Genomic DNA, 17,782 nt, shown 5'->3' with positions numbered 1-17,782 from the left:
CATTTAGATGATTATCATCTTGTTACACTGGCTGAGGTCAGTGTGAAGTGCTCCACGCGCATAGCAGGTAAGCAGTGAGCACTTGCTGAAAAGAAAAGTTAACATAAAGAACTGAAACTCTCTAAAAAAGATGTCTTGAATCCATAGAGGTCACAGCTGAGAGGAGGTGAAGTTTTGCTTTCTTGGAGACACCAGGTACTTAAAGCTTAGAGGTTAAGAACATGAACTTTTAAAACTAACCACCTGGATTCAAATCTATGATGGGCGCACAGACTGGGTTAAGTTATTTAACTCCTCACCTCAATTCTTTCAGCTGTAAAATGCAACGTAGAAATACTGTTGTTCTTATCTCATAATATCATTGCGAATATTAGATAAGACAAAGCACCTTAAATGGTGCCTTGCACACAGTAAGTACCCAAATATTAGCTATTATTATAACTGTGTAGATAATAACCTCCTATTCCAGTGTACTGTGATATGAGAAGTTCTGCCAGTATTTATTCAGGATTGATTTTTCACCAGTTAAACCAAATCTAAGATGTAGTACTTAGAACTTTCCTTAATTTTATTCTATTTGTAATTTTCACTAAAAAAACCCAACTTACCTATTCTTGTTTTGGTTCTCTAATTCTGATAAAAACAATGAAGTTTCCATTTGACAAGTTTTTCTTTCATTCTCAAACATTAATAGGGTTTCTTGTATTCATAATAAATCTAATGTTTTATAATAATAAAAGCTACAAATTCAGTTAGTGTAAATTGAGTTGAATGTTTCAGAAATCTTTTCTGAACCTATGATATCTGCATTACATGTATCCTCAAATAAATTAAAAATGAGATCGCTGATGTTAATGTTCCAGATTCTAAGAGAAATAGCATTAGTGTTTTAGGTCTTTGTGGGCTTCGGTCTATACTGAAATTTTTAGCATGGGCATTTTCTGAAAGTTGCCATTCTGTCTTGTTATCTTAGGGATAATTAAAAAGTTACTTTGCTTTTACTTAAAGATGATTAATATGATAATATTTGTGCATTCATTTATCTTAACTTAAAAATAAGCCACTAAAATTTAAAAATCCAAATGGGGACAGATCCTCGTCGGACATTCCAGACACAGTCCAGTAGTCACCACATGCCTTATTGATGGAGTGCCTTACAGTTTCTAAAGGCATGCATAAGCACAGCATCTCATTTGATCCTTACAGGAATTCCCTAAGATGGTCTGGTTCTTACCCCAGTTTACAGGCAAAGAAAATGACAGCCACAGTGATGAAGTAAAATCTGCTCAAAGTCGCACAGAAATTATAGGCTCCCTATGCCTTTCAGACACATCCCTACTCCAGCCATTTTCTACATCCTTTCTCTAGGCTCACATTTTCTCATTTGTTTAGGGCTTTCAGCTTTTTCTTTTTCCTCTTCCTGAGAGACTCAACACCATCTCTCCTTGGTTTACCATCCCACTCTGGACTCTGCCTAACAGTTATTCACTGAGAACCCAAAATACAACAGCATCAAGACATGAGAGCAAGAGTCCTGGCTACCTATAGCTAATCAAATAAAAGTCAGATAAAAATCACATTATGATAATAATCAAATAAAAATCACATAAAACACAGATTAAACTGACCATGTGAGTTTTTTTTGTTTGTTTGTTTGTTTGTTTTTTTTTACTGAAATGCAGTACATCAAGCTGAATTCTTCTTCTGGTCCTTTCGGACTATGGAAAATTACTTATCTTCTCTTAGCTTCAGCTTCCTCACTCAAAAACGTTACTGTCACCTCCAGCCTTAAGATTGCACTGACCATGAAAGAAGAATACATGGGGAAGTTTCTAATGGTGCCCAGTCCTTAGCAAGACTCTGACAGATATTTACTGATTCGGAATAAATCTTATGGATGAAGAAATGTATAAGGTTTAAATATGATTTAGACAGTAGAAAATATGTAACTCAGTATTATAAATTAGATAGCTTGGTGTTAATTAAATACATAGCTGCTTCTACAGTTTATTATCTAAAGAGGCATTTAAAATCATTCTACTATTGGGGTGGGGGGATGTGCTTGGGCTGTGGGATGGAAATCCTGTGAAATCAGATTGTTATGATCATTATACAACTACAGATGTGATAAATTCATTTGAGTAATAAAAAAATGAAAAAAATAAAGCATACTTGAGCATAAAAAAATAACAAAAAATAAAATAAAATCATTCTACTATAATTATATCACCCTAAATTACAGCTAAGTCTCACAAAATACCTAATGTATCAGTAGTTTGGATAGTTGGCTAGACTGTGTGTTAATTTGGCGGAAAAACTGAACTTCCAAATTTTATGAAGCAGTAAGTATATGGTTATGTACATAACGAAGCTGTATAGGGAGAATGAAAAGCAAGATGGTAATTTTCTTGAGAAGAAAATTTGAGAAGGCAGATTGAGACAAGTTTGGGTGGAAGAGTGGGCCATGAACAGCCTAACCGGGAGTTTAAAGATTCTAGAAAAGATGGTATAATAAAGACCTTCATAACCTCGAGCTACAATCTTTCTACACACTTGGAGATCCTGGGACTGATTCTCAATAGCTTACTCCAAAGTGAACTTCTATATTGAGTACTGGAATAGCTCTTCTCTCCAAGAAAATAAAAGCACGTCCTAAACCCTCATCTTATTCAGGAAATAAATTGTGAAGGGTACACTCACTAGTTGATTCTGATAGGCAGTGACCGCCGTAAAAACTGTTTCTGGAAAGATGAATGTTCGGAATTCTTCAGACTTCAGATTGAGCAGTGAGGCTGTGTGGTCTTTCTTCTTAATGATGTGCACTCGTGGCTGGTACTTGTGCATTGAGTTCAAAATTATCTGTAACAACAAAGAGTGGGAAGTACAGTGCTGAATTTTAAGAACTTATGTTGCTAAACAGCCAAATTATAGTGAGGCAAAGAAAGAACCATAAAATCTACAGTTTCAAATTCAGTTATAAGATTAGGATCTCCCCTTTCACATTCTCCAGGCAAATAATTTTTACAAGATACTGCAGAGTCATCATTGTGAACCACATTTTACCAAAACAACTGCAAATAATATAGGTTGTTTCAAGTGTCCTTTCCAAAATGATGGAGGAAAAGTCATTTGGAGGATAAGTTTGTTTATTTAAAAAAAAGGGGTTTTTTTTGTTTTTTTTTTTTTTAGTCTGGTTAGACCAAAGGTGGTATGTCTCTAAATTTTCTGAAGTTAAGAAATTACATATTCGAGAAGGCCAGGTTTGTTATTGGGGCTGTGGAAGATGGGGGCTTGAGTAGGAGATGGGGAGGAATAAAACAGTTTTTAAAAGCAGGGCGGTATAAGTTAGACCTTGGTTAGAGTACTGAATCTGCTACTTTCCAGCTCTTTAATCTTGGACCAAGTGATCTCACCTCTCTAACATCATTTGCTTAAATGCAAAAACAGTATTAACCTGATAGGGTTGTGGCAAGGATAAGATGATATTACCCTTGTAAATCACATAGCAAATAGGAAGTGCCCAGTATATATGAACCGTATCATCGTCGTCATCACCATCATTTCCAACAGATTCATTGATTCCTGATGTCCAGTTACAAACTAAATAGGAATGACAGTGAGGGCCATCTTCCCTTCCATAGGTACTAGAGGTTGCCCAGTGCTTAGACATCAGAAACAAACTCTTGTTAACAAGGCAGTATTTTTCATGTATTTTAAAATAAAATATAATAATTTACCATTATGAAACTTGAGCAACAAAATTTACTTTCAGATGTGAAAGATCTTCCACATCTTCCCCCCTGTAGCCCAGAGAGATACCTAAATCTGCAAAATCAAGTATGTTTTTCCTGGGATAACAGGGCTCACATTGTACACACACTTCACCTCAAGGGCCTAGCAGAGAGCCTGGCTCTCTGGGGAGGTGTTTGATGTTGTTGCTCCCTTGTTTTCTCAGCTAACTTGAGTGTAGTGGGTGAGTGTTACCACTGGTTGACTTTAGCACAGTTAAATACTAGTCACTGTGAGGTAAATGATAGAGAATCACTCTCTTTCTACACTGAGATATAAGCCAACAAAGTTACAGGGCATTAACTGGTATTGAGTTTTGAATGTGCCGTCATTTTATTATCCCAGATTTGAATAGAAATTACTGAAATGAGAAAGGCAAATACCATGATATCACTAATATGTGGAATCTAATAAAAAATGATACAAAAGAACTTATCACAAAACAGAAATAGATTCATAGATTTTGAAACCAAACTTATGGTTACCAAAGGGGAAACACTGGGGGAAGGGATAAATTGGGAGTTCGAGAGTGGTATATACACAATACTATAAACAAAATTGGTAAGTTAATAGGGACCTACTGTATAGCATAGGGAAATCTACCTAATACTGTATGATGGCCTATATGGGAAAAGAATCTGAAAAAGAATGGATATATGTGTAACTTTGCTATACATCAGAAGCTAACACAACATTGTAAGTCAACTACCTATATGTAATTTTTAAAAAGCAATTATTGAAACAAATGAGAGCTTTGTTTGACTCATTTGTTACTCTCATATATGTAAATAACATATATGTCAACTACATATATATTTTATATATTTTTTAAAAGAAATTAAATGAGAACTTTAAATTAATCAAAACAAACTTTGAAAATGTTATCTCTTTGTATAATGCATTTATTATAGGAGTTCAGGATGCATATGCTCAGTCATAAAACTGGAATAAACTCAAAGTGGTAAAAGTAAATACCTCCTGATACTGATATAAGAAAAACTTTAGCATTCATTATATATTTTACTAAAAAGATAGAGTTTCCAAATCTCTCCCTCTCTCCCTCTTTCCCTCTCTCTTACACACACAGACACACACACACACACACAAACTAAGTTTTAAATGAGACCCCCTCTTCCTTACTTAAACCACACCCAGGTTGATTTCCTTTAGGAAAGGGTGCCAGACAGACTCAGACCTCAAATTGAGTCTCAGACCCCAGGGCTCATTGGACCTCTGCTCAGACTTGTATGGAGCTAAGGAGAAGTGATAAAAATGTAGAATTTGTTTCATTAAAGAAATAAATTTCTGGAAATAAGAAGCCTTCCTGTTGTAAAACTAAAAGTGCATCTAAAAGGGGAACTTCTTCAGGGCTGATTCAAAGAACTTGGCTGAACAACACAGGATCTAAAATGTTCCTTGTAGTTTTCAGAATACACTATTTCTAGTGACAGAAGGTTATATTAAATAATAAAATTTTAAAACTAAAATGGATATTAGTAACCATTCAAGACAGCTTGTCAAGGTCTAATCTTGGCATAATCAGACTAGAACCCAGAGCTCCTGAAATATAACTTAGCACTATTCCCATTCATGAAGCTGATGCTGAAAAGAAAACATATCAAAATGAATTCTCAAATCTTTCTGGAAAGACCCAAATAGTTATTCTAAAAGCTCTACATATGGAAGAATACTAGAACCATTAAAATATTTCATTTCTCCCTGCAAAGATTTCAGTGGAGCCCAAGTAATTTTAATATGACTGACATTAAGAATGATCATGGGCCTACAGAAAAGGTCTCTCAGATACTTAATAAATTTTAATTTGAAAAAAATTCTGTCAGTGATCTAAAAAAAAAGGATAATTGCGCCAACATCCTTGAAGGTACATCTCAACTATCTTTTCCAGTACATCAAATAACAGAAACCTGTTAACCTATGTCTGGCATCCCAACAGTACCACCAGCAGAGTCGTGAGTTAACCTGATCACTTTGACTTGGTTGGGATAAATAAGGTCTTCTGTGGGCCTATGGATAGTGGCAATGCCTGATGTGATTTATTTGGTTCCAGGTTAAATCCAACCATTTGAAACCAGGTCTAGAACTCTCTGATTTATTATCTACATGTAACCATCTTTCTTGAGGAAAGTTTTGAAACTCTTCTTCTAAATTGCATTGATTCAATAAAAACTAAAACCTTAAGTAATAGGAGCCCTAATAAAGGAGTAAGGGAGTGAATAATTATATCAGGATATCTAAGCCGAGGAAAGCAACTATGAAAATAACAGTATGCTTTCTGGCAAAAGAGGCAAAAAAAGAAACAGTATTCTCCTCATCAAAAAGAAGCGTGCATGTCTATCCAAAGTTTTCTTAGCATCAGTCCTAAAACAGAATTTTTTAAATGTAAATCTTTATTTTAGAGCATGAAATAACATCACAGATAGTTCCTTAAAAATCAATCTTATCAAATGTGTAAATGCCTGTGTCAATGGCTAATGTTCTATTAACTGTTAAGAGCTCAGCATTCCAATTTTTCTTTTTTCCACATTTTGATGAAATCCTTATTGATGCAGAATCAAATTGTTTTGCTTTTAACTGCAAGACTTTTCTGTGTTTTAATATTCATAAGACTCTACAGAGGGGATTAAACAATGAGTTAACAGGACTTTCCCAAATTTATTTGGACCTAAAACCCTTTTGCCCATTGCATCTCACAAGAATGTGTTCTATAAAACACACTTTGGGAAACCCCCACAGGAGGTCTTAGCCCCATTCTCTTTATGTTGGGTTATCAGTTACATCACTGACAGAAATTAGATGTTTAACCCATGGATGGGCTGTAGTAACCTCCAAAATGCATATATTCTCTTTGTTTAGTTGGTGCAGGTAGTAAAGCATTGCAGAAGTCTTAGGAATCCAAGGTGCTGAAGGTACCCAACCCTCTTGCATAGAAATGGCATACAGCATCCCTGTAAGGGACCTCTTGGCAACAGCAGTCAAGGTTCCCTGAGGAAAACATGACTGTTCTCCTGGAATGACTCAAAGCCAGAGGGTGGGAGGGAGAAAAGGAGGAGACTTTGAACTAGGAAGTTTTACATGACTTCTCTTTTCCACGCCAGGGAATCCACATAGTCCAAGGCACTGTACTTACATGGCCATGCTGATCCAGTTCATTGTTCGTGAGTTTCACCTTTTCAAAAGACACCATCTGTTTGAGTAGCTGTTCACCGGTGAAAGGAGAGTCTGGATGTACATACAGCCTAAGGAAATTATGAGAGAATATCATTGAGACATTTAAAAAAAAATCTGTTCTCTATGGGTTATAATGTATTCTGATCTAAAGGAACACAGAAATCTCATATAAATGGTGAATTTCATACAATCTCAAAGTTAATACAGCAATACCAAAGTAACTCTAAAACATTTAAATTTAAACTTTTTGTGTGTTTATCAATGATTTTAAAGGGGGTAATAATGCATTTTCTATTATTTGCTGAACAAGTCATTGTTTTAAAGGTAGTTTTAAAGGTAATTTTTAAAGGTAGTTTTTGTCCATCTATCTAATCAGCTATTAGTCTGCTTCTGTCAAATTAAAAATCCTGATGGAGTTCCCTTCGTGGCTGAGCTGGTTAAGAACCCAACTAGTATCTATGAGGATGCAGGTTCTGTCCCTGTCCTTGCTCACTGGGTTAAGGATCCAGCATTGCCTTGAGCTGTGGTATAGGCCTCAGATGAGGCTCAGATCTGGCGTTGCTGTGGCTGTGGTATGGGATGGAAGCTGCAGCTCTGATTCGACCCCTAGCCTGGGAAATTCCGTGTGCCACAGGTGTGGCCCTTAAAAAATATATATATTTTTATTGTAGATATTCTCAAAAGAAAGACTAGGTTGTACTAATTGCCTGATGAGTTCCTAGTATAAGCATTGCTAAAAAGCAGTGAAAATAAAGAATTTAAAAGAGGAAATAATTCTAGACAATCTGTTCATTTAAACTTGAAAGTGACTCAGTTTAAAGTTTGCGTTCTTCGTAAATATAAGACAAAATGATTTTAATACAGTGACCTAGAGAACTTTTAATGGTCTACAGATCATGTAGTCTCTTGCTTCTCTTGGTACCTTGAGTATTACCATTTTCATCATCACCTAGTTAAGTGCTCACTAAGTGAGAGTGAAAACAAGCTAGGTAAGCTTCAAATTATTCAATATATTCATCTCACACAGCCTAAGAAAAACAAAAAACAAACAAACAAAACCCCCAAACCAAAAAAGCTTTGATGAGAAAAAAATGTACTTAGCAAGTATTTATCATTTATTGATCAGCTGCTATGTCCAGGCAGTCTTTTACCCACTCAGAGTTAAATGCAGCTTATTTGTTCAACCTGCAGGTTTCACACTAAGTAAAACTCTTTGTAAATCTCGGTCCTGGTATCCACTCAATGTAAGCTTTTCTGAAGTTAGGAGATTACAGAACTAATGATGGGGAAGGAAATATCCTTGATTTAATGGGATAAATTCCTTTGTCTATGCATCAGGTTATTTATATCTATATTTTGTATAGGATCCTTATAACTATCATTAAACGTAAACATTACAGTTTGAGCAAGAGCAAAGAAAAAAGCCAATAAAACCCTTCCCTTGTAATATTCATGTAAAGAACAAGAAGTCTATGCTGTGGTTTGGTCACACAAAGGACTACAAATAGAGGAATTGCTTGCACATGCTGAAACTCACAAAGCCCACCAGAAGCAAAATACAGGCTGACAGCACTGGATTCTTACCAGACCCATACAAGAACTTTAAAGGTTTTAGGTGTTTGTTTGTTTGTTTGAATTTTTTTTAGAAAGAGTGCTCAAAATTGCTTTTCAATTGAAGTATTCTTTGATGACACAACTATAATAGCTTTTCAAGTGTCACCCCTCTAAGGCTATAGCTTTATAGGGGCAGTTGTTTTATTGATCAGCACCACATCCCACCCACTCCTCCAAAAAAGTTCAAAAATATTTAACATCCTAGAAGTTGATAAGATGGTCCCTCTTAAAGTACCAATTCACCACATATGATAACATTAATAAGATTAATTTTGAAAATCTCAATTACTTTAAAGAGAAGGAAATGTCTTAGATGAAAATATAACTATTTAGATCATGTACAATATCCTGCCCATTATTATGATCGAATGATATTGTCAGGTATCTGACAATATTCTTCTGATTAGGAACAACTGACTGATGAACTTCAGTCTAAAATAAAATGCTTCAAAGAACTAGAACCACAAAGAATTTCTACCATCGATATGAAAATGATCACCTCCCAAGTTTCTCACTTTGCACATGTGGAGCTAGAAAATACAGCACTATATCTTTTAATAATGATAAAGAATGGTTACTTACATGATCTAACATATTTCTGTCCTCTAAAGCACAAAATGTTTTAATCTAATATCAATATAAATAAGCTGAATTCGGGTAAATGAAAAAGCATTCAGGAAGCTCGCTTCTTTCCAGTCCCTTGGGACTTAAAATTCCAGCAATAGCTTAAACATGCTTCAGTTAAGATAGTGTATTGGTACATGCTTTCCTTCTCCAACCAGAACAGATTAGTAACATAAACAAGGCATGTCATATTTTCAACTGGCCTGCATCAGTTCCCCATACCTTCAGATAGGAGGAAAATGTATGCTAAATAAGAGTGATTAACTGCTTAGAGGAAAGACTTGGAGAAGAAAAAGGAGGGGTGGTGCTTGTAAAAATGGTTAGGAATCTGCTAATATACTTCTCTTACTCTTTTCTTTCTTCCCCTCTCTCCTTTAAAAAATGTATAAATTTTGGAGAGACACTCTAGAGTAATGTGAATTGCTAATTAATAATAAATAGTAGAGAACACTAATTATATTCATTTTAATATCTATCATACATTTGTAAATCTTGCTCAGTTTTTTTTTTTTTTGAAAAAAGTGATATTTGAAAAGTTTCTTAGTTCTGACTGTTATTTAATATAGCAATTTGGAAGGGTTGGCAAGATGTCCTTCCTAGACTCTTGTGGGATTGGAAAACTCTGAGAGGCTTCTTTTAATCTCTTCTTTAGGTTTTTAACATACTGTAAACTCAATAACTTGATGGACTACTAAGTAAACTTAAGAGTCCTCCAGTATTGTATGTGTAAATTGTCAGTGTTGTTTCTGTGCCTTGACTTAGACTCCACACTAAATACTTAAAAAATCAGCCGTAACTTCACAGAATTCCTAAATCTGTACATTTAAATAAATTCTTAGCTCTGATGTGAACTTTGAATCAATTAATAAATATAACACAGTCATAAAATAACTTTAAAGCTGTAGGGCTTTGTTTTAGAACCCTAAATGTAAAGTCATTTAATATTTGTTGTTCGTATTAAAGTATGCAGTAAGAATCCTGTACTTCAACTATTAGTATTCACATAAGCAAAAACATGCTGTCCCCCCTCCCACCCCAAATGCTCATTTGGGCAAAGCAGCAGCAAGAAAGGTTTGCATGTGATTTTTTAAACAGAGTTCTCATAGAAAAATATTGCCAATGAATGGCACAAAAAAGAACACGTTTTGTTTGGATCATTAGCTATTAATTGAGTAATTTTTCAGTAAAAGAATATCAACCTGATGTTGACTTATATTTATCCATTAATTACGAAGAAAGGAAAATAAGAGTTTCTTTTTCTTATTTAAAAATCTCTGAGCCTTTTGCTGGTCAAAACAACCATATTTTACCAAAATGATGTTTATTAGGTGAAGTTATAACCACATTATAATAAATATTTACTATAAGCAACTGCTTTGCTAAAATGCACGCTTCTAAAAAGGATTTTAGGGCAAACACTTCACCGGTAAGTTTATTCTTTTTGGTGTTAGCCAAATAGAAATGATGAGTGTCCTATGAAATGGATCCAGATTTCTAAAAAATATTCCAATTGAAATTTAAGGAAAAAAAACTTTAAAATGAATTATGAGGAAAGATAAAATTAAATACCGTGTTCTATGCACAAACTCTGCCTTTCTCAGAGATGAACCCATATTTTGTATAGTTAATCCTGGATTGTCTGGGCTTGGAATGCACTCTTACCAGAACTCACGGCTTTAAAAACAGACCTGCTTAAAATTCAAACAACCTAGGTCAGGAGACGTTCTGCCAGCAAGGTTAACATGCATTTTGCTCGGCTGGAAAATCTGTAGTCACAAACCTGGCTGGCAGCGGCGGGTCTGCCTTGCCAGCCACCAGCCAGGAAGACCGGTGGTAGGCATAGCGGTACCTCTTGTTGTCCACGGGGACGATGTCCATGAGGACTATGTACTTGGCCTCAGAATCCACGCCGGAAAATGACACTCGGATAGTAGGAAACATCCTCCTGACCCAATGAGACAAAGAGAATCAGCCCGAATTAGGTATGAGGAAAAGAGTCCACCTTCCCTCCCTACCCAGCCTCCCAAAGAACTCTTTTTGTTTCCTGTAAAGCCACAGAGATGTGACTAGGGAGACCAACCTTCTCCTAAACCTAGATAATCAAAAGCGTCACCTCTACGGGAGACCTCATTACTACCCAAAGGAAGGGCTGTGATTAGGGAAAATCCTGTGCTATATCATCAAGCACATTAGGCTCCTGGACCGAAGTCTCTGAAAGCAGAGGAGTTCTGAAACCTTGCTTTGCAGGGAGAAAACTCACTCCTGCTGTAGAAAGCCAGAGTGGGGTTCTCAGGTTGGGTTTTTGGAAGGCTTGGGGGTGCTTCCCCAAGTCCTGAGGGCTGGCGCGATCAAGCACCAAGAGCCTTAGCTCCAGTCCCGAGCCACTCCAACCTAAGACTTCCTGCCTGCCCTGAGTCAGCTGGCTTTGGCGCCAAGTGGACCGGCTGCACCAGTGCTCCATCCTACTGAGGGGTGGGGAGTGTGTCGTTTCTGATTTCATTCTTCCGCCTAAGTTTTAATTTTTATTTTCATGGGAGCTTTTGCAAATTGAGGCCAACAAAAGGGAAGACATCCGCCTCGCTCCCAACACCCAGCGGTCTGCCCTGCGCCCTGGCAGGAGCTGAATTCCCCTTTCCCTGCAAATGCCAAACGACATCCCAGGCTGCTGGAGGACAGAGATCCCAGTCCTGTGCCCTTCTCACAAGGCAGGGGTGGGGCTTCTCACAGTCAGATCCTAAGAAAGCAAATGCCTGGACATCTGTCTCTGCAGCTCTTTCCAAAAGGAAAGAAGCCCTTCTTGAGCGAAGCTTCCTCATTAAGTTTTACCCAATTCCTGGAAACTCCCTTTGCCACCCAGGGCTCCATTCCCTCCTCCCTACTCCTCACCCTGACAAGCACCCCCACCCTGCCCCACCTTCCAGACTTGGTGATGATCATCTCCGTGCCTAGCTCATGGAATTTGTCCCAGAGCTCCTTCGTCTCCAGGCTGCAGGCAATTTTGGCCATTTCTTCGCTGGGGATGATGGGGGTGGTGGGGATCAGAGGCTCTGTGCACAAAGAAGAGGAGGATGGGCTGCTGCTGCCCACACCACTGCCTCCAAACTCCCCGTGAGCATCCAGGCTGGTCAGCTCGCCCAGGGGCTGAGCGCAGGATGACTTCTCAACAAATTGTTCTGCAGGCGAAGAGAATTGAGACTGACAGGAATGCTTGACCAAAGATACAGTAAGGAGAACAGCACTACCTAAAATAGATACCTGGATTTGAGTTTGGAAAAGTTAAGCTCAGACTTTTCAGGAGGGCAGCAGTAACTCATCACAACATAAACCTAGAGAGAGTCCTGTGGAGTGACATGGTTCCTGCTTACTTACTGAACCAAATGAGTTCTAGAACCATAGTTTGTTACCACCATTACTGAAACCCTCTTTGGAGAATAAAAATGTGAGGTGTGGATAAAGGAAAAAGTAATGACCATGAATACCATGAGCAGCAGGTATTCCTGCTGTTATCCCTCCCACATTCTAAACTTCATAGCTTGTGGGATCTAGTGCCCGTCTTCCCTCTTTGACAAAGAAGTGACACTTTCCGATAGGAAGACCCAGGAAGTGAAGAGATCAGCACATTTGAGGGGAACTTCCCTTTGCTCCTGGAGCCCTCTCTCCATAAGAAAATGAAAAAGGCGTGTGTGGGGGAGATGTATTTTTTTAAATTAGGTTACTTCACTTCTCTACCTGGCTCTTAGTTTCCTAGGCTTTCAGATATTAGATTAGAATATTTTTATAATATCCCTCCCAGCCTGTGATCTTGTAAAAGACTAGCATATTGCTTGTTATACCAGAGGAGTGTACTCTCTGGGCCATTTTTTTTGAATGGGTTTGAAACAGTTACTTGAGGGGTGATGTGTGTATTTTTTTCTCTCACATTCTCTCAAAAATGTTCTGGAAGTGAGGAAAAGAGGCCCAAACCTAGACTAGCAAAGTATTAAAGAAGGAAGAATGGTTTGCCGCCCACCATCAGGCTGAAATACCACTTGCTTATGAACCAAACATTCTCCTTCACAGCTGATAAGGGTCTGGGACTACACCAGTCACTTTGATGGAATACAGGGAGAGTTTTGTAATTGTCCCAATTATCTTGCATCCCTTAAAAAAGAAACTACTTGAATCTGCAATGTGAAACTGAACTCCAAACACCTCTGCTCTTAAGTGCCCTCAAGGAATTGAAACAAGTTATATATATATAGAGAGAGATATATAAAAGATTAAATATATATATACACACATATACACATATGCACATAAAATGTACTTAAAAAAGAAAGAAAAGGAAAAAAAGAAAAAAAAGGCAAAAGGAAACTCCCTCAGTCCCAGACTAACTGTGTGTCAGGGTTGGGAAAGTGGAGAAAGAAAATGATAGTGAAATGCTCTAACACAACATTCTCTATCAATTATATCTCAATTTAAATCTTTTTTAATGCTCTAGTGGTCTAAGGTAGTTCTTCTGAATAGAGTTAATGTGTTTAAAATGAGCAATCATGAGGCACATATGACCCTCACCCTACAGTTTTTTTAGCCTCTCACTAGTGTTTCATTCTCTCTTAACAGGTATTTCACATGCTGGAATCCTTTTAGTCATTAATTGTACTGTGTTGAACTGGCTCTTGAAAGAGACTAGGATGCTTTCTGGTTCTTTCTTTTTGTCTCAGAAGCCTGGGGAAGGATGCTCATTTTGCAGACTGGCATAAGAGTAGGGGTGCTGTGAGCTGAGAATGACTTCATTTTAGAATTCATAGGAAGAGAGGTTTTTCCCCCCTCTGGAAATAGAGAAGGAAGCAATGTTGAAATTGACAGTGGAGCTGAAGCTGTCATGTTTCCCAGGCTGCTTTCTGTACTTCTGTCAGGAATTTTAACCAGAAATCCTCTTTTCCTGCTAGCTACTGAACTATAATGGGGGCATGTATAAAGAATTTGGAGGACCTTAAATAGGAGTGGATAAAGTTGGGAAGCCGCACAAACATAATTTTGAAATTGGTAGTGAATTTTTTTCTAAACAGTTTGGGGTTTGTCTGATGGCTTGTTTCCATTTCTTTGGCAGGGTAGGTGGGAAGAACCAGGGAAAGGGAGAGAAAACCTTGGCGGGGAAATTTTTTGTTTTTATAGAGATCTGATTTCCTTTCCCTGGTTCTAAGTTGCTACAGAGATTTTTGTTCTCTCCTCTTTCTGCCCAGGCCCCTTATTTTTCATCTCTAACCTTTCATCTTTCACATTATCACTGTTGTTTCAGATGTGAGATGTTAAAATGAAGGACAGGATAAGGCAGGAAAAAAGTGAGAGTTTAAAAGTTTTTTAAAATATTACCCTAAGTTTACTATTTGATGCTTTCCACTGTTTCAGGGCTACCAGATGATCAGGGTGTGGAATAATTATTACCCGGCAACCCAAGAGGTGATGAGGAGAACACTTCTTTCTCCCTCAATTGTAAAGAGATTTTTGAAACACTTATATCAGTTATCACAGTTGGCAGTTTCTTTCTCACACAATTCACTCCTGCTAAGGGGAATATAGTCTCTTTTCTCCCTTTACTCTGAGCGTAGTGTCTTCTATAAATGGTAAAGGTTGTTAAATAAACAGTATAGCTAAAAGTTGAGGAATTTGGGAAATGGTTACTGCTAATGTTTTTGCCAACCTCCACTAAAAATGACAGCAGTTATAAAATGTCTTAACTGATAAGTCTAGAGCTTCTGTGAAGAAAATGGTTCATGCGGACAGAACTGGTTTATTCTACAGCTCTTGATGGCTTTAAGGAGCGGACTTTGTAGTTTAGCCCAGTCAGGGAAAAAACAAAATCAAATACGTTTGTTGTGAAGTCAGTCTCCTTAGTTTCAAATACACAAGCATGTGTTAAGGCATCGTAGTAAATCCTGTTGAGTCTTTTAAAAGGGCTTTATTATTATTTATCCCAAAATGTTTTATGCTGACGAAGTCACACAAACGCAAGCACACACACGCTCACACACCCACGCACACAGTGTAAGTCCAACTTGACATAAGGATTCTAGAAAGATGGGAAAGCAACTACCGATATATATACGAGATGCGAAACGGTTGCGTTTAACAGACTGCAAGAGGTCCAAAGAATTTGGGCCGAAGAGAAAATTCTCCCACCCGCATGTTCTCTGGCCTAAGGGTCAGAACTGCTTCCAGCCGGGAAAGGTGGTTGGCCACCCTCGAGGGCCTCCCGCAGCCAGGAGACAGAGGGAGAGACAAAAGTGCAGCACTCCCACGCCTGCCCACTATCTGACAGCCCGACTTACCCAGGGGTTTGATAGTGTTCTCCGTAGCCTCCTTCTCTTTGGAGCCGCCGCTCGACATCAGAGCGGCGATGGAGAAGGCGTTGGCCCTGGAGGAAAGCTGGGGCTTGGGCGATGCGGTGAACTCCATGGCCCCCAGTGCGCGGTCCTGGCCAGGGACCGGGCCTGACGAACTGCCGTCCAGCTTCCCCAAGAAGGACAAAGACCGAAACACAGCGCAAAGTTTCCGAGTGCAACAACAAGGGAACGGGGACTCTAGATGAGTCAGTCCCAACCTCCCCAGAGCTCCACTGGTCTCTCCTCTCTTGCACCGCAAGAGCCCACGAACAGCAGGGACTTCGAACTAGCCGGAGGGGACCAACCGCGGGCTCAACCCGGTGCGCAAGCACCGGGATGCCCGGCAGGTCCACTAGCTACGCCGCCGCCGGAAGCTGGAAACTAGCATAAGCCTCGCCAAGCCCAGGGGTCCTGCAGCACCTCTCCGCGTCCTTCCTCCCTCTTCGCGCTGGGGACAGCCAGAGCGGCAAAGTGCCAGTGAGAGAGGGGGTGGACGTCTGGAAGCCCGAGGGCGGCGGTGCAAGCACGACGGGGCGCGGAGGACACTGCGCCTGGCGTTAGCTGCCCTGCGCCTTAATTTGCTGGCAGCTGCGATCCCGCACGCCGGCAGCCAGTCAGCGCTGCCACACGTCACTCCTTCCTGATTCCGTGCGGGGGGCGGGGCCGGGGGGGGGGCCTGACCAGGGCGCCCTCTTGGCCTCGCGCAGCAGCTAGCTGAAACCTGGCACCGGTTCGGGAATGGGATGCCCTCACCGGGATGGCTCAGCGGCTGCGGACCCACCTCGCCTGGTCTCACAGTCCTGGAGCGGGAGGGAGGTGTTCGCTATCGAGAGGGGACGTTTTTGTTGCGTCCTAAGATCTGGGATCCCGGTAGTGACCCGGTGCTCGAACCCAGACCAGAGGAAGCCTTGGGGAGTTCTTTCAATTCTTTTTTTTCTTTCTTTCTTTTTTTTTTTTTTCTTATTGGTACTCAAAGTTCCAAAATAAAGTTGGAAAACGCTAAATAGAATAGAAACTGGTGCTACAGAGCGGGTGTCAATGGGCCAGATCCCATTAGTCGGGCAGCACCCAAGGCTGGGTCTTCACATTCGTTGAGCTCCAAAATTTGGCAGCTAGACAGTGGAACTGGAACGCTGCAGCCCTGCAAAAGAAACGCTTAAGAGAGGGCGGTGAGGATTTGGCAAAGGTTGCCCTCAGAATCACAGCTTCTTTCGCACACCAGTGCGCCTCTCACTCGGAGTTCCTATTTCTGAGAAGGACTCTCAGAAAATTGGGTCTCGACTGAAGGAAAATCGATGGGTAGACAAGGTGCAGGGGGTGCGGCACCCTGCGGGGACCACGCGACGCGCGGTGGGAGAGTGTGAGCCTTGCAGTGCTCGGGCTTGGCAGACACGGAACCTTCCTTCAGCCTTCACAGACTCGTTGCGATTGGGACTTCCCACGGCTGTCGGGGTTGGGGGGCGTCATCTTCTTGGCTTTGTTCAGCTTGAATAACTCAAATTCTCCGAATTCGCAGGGTAATCCGCTTCACTTGGAGCAGTGTAAACTCAGGCTGACACACGCATTCAAGCTATACATGTAAATATTTGCGCTCCTTTCCAGCCTGTTGGTCTGGCGATTAGGAGCCTCTTGGTGGGTCTTAAAAGGAAGGAGGAAAAAAAGGAAGGAAGGAAAGAAGGGAGGAAAACAGCTCGCATTTCCCACCAACCTTTTCCTCTCTCCACCCCCTGAAATAAACTTATGGGGCGTGGTGGTGGGGGGGACCCTGAAAGTCAAACATTGAAAACTTCCGTGTAAGTAAGATGATGGTACTTTGAAGGGACCTGTGGTTTAAGCCTCGTTGTATCAGTAGTTTCTGACAATGTGCTACAGGAAGGTGACTAATGAATATTCTGATATCAGTCTCCAAGTACAGATTGTATATGTGTAAATTTGGGGGAAATTTGTTCAACTAAGACTTGTACTAGAGATTTTACACAGTCGTCCAGCCCTTGTCTCTTTGCTTTTGAGAGAGAGAAACCGGGTCTAGCGGAGCGGGGCGGCGCATCTCCCCTAACATTGACCCAGAGGGCTGGAGGCTCAGGAACACGCACTCCAAAGGCATTGACCACACCCCGGCCCTGCAGCTGGACTCTTCACTGGAGATCCACCGTAGAGCCAACGCCGGCAGAGCGCAAAAAGCTTTCAGATTAAACCATGGT

At 40.0% G+C, this 17,782-nt stretch overlaps 1 protein-coding gene across 2 annotated transcripts in view; it reads right to left on the bottom strand.

Annotated features, from left to right (window-relative positions):
• The window catches only part of TBX20 (T-box 20), a 46,088-nt gene extending 29,939 nt beyond the window's left edge, over window positions 1–16,149 (bottom strand). Inside the window, exons 1-5 of one of the 2 annotated variants that reach the window (XM_013990852.2) lie at window positions 15,528–16,149; window positions 12,131–12,389; window positions 11,066–11,161; window positions 6,938–7,046; window positions 2,701–2,859 (exon numbers count right to left, since the gene is read on the bottom strand). In XM_013990852.2, coding sequence (XP_013846306.1) covers window positions 2,701–2,859; window positions 6,938–7,046; window positions 11,066–11,161; window positions 12,131–12,389; window positions 15,528–15,654 — 750 coding nt within the window. In that variant the 5' untranslated portion in view covers window positions 15,655–16,149. Of the gene's footprint in view, window positions 1–2,700; window positions 2,860–6,937; window positions 7,047–10,996; window positions 11,162–12,130; window positions 12,390–15,527 lie in introns of both variants that reach the window. The other variant, XM_003134794.4, reaches the window with a different exon arrangement.

The sequence above is a fragment of the Sus scrofa genome, chromosome 18 (assembly GCF_000003025.6).
Source record: "Sus scrofa isolate TJ Tabasco breed Duroc chromosome 18, Sscrofa11.1, whole genome shotgun sequence".
Classification (NCBI taxonomy): domain Eukaryota; kingdom Metazoa; phylum Chordata; class Mammalia; order Artiodactyla; family Suidae; genus Sus; species Sus scrofa.
This window is presented reverse-complemented; position numbering and strand designations above follow the sequence as displayed.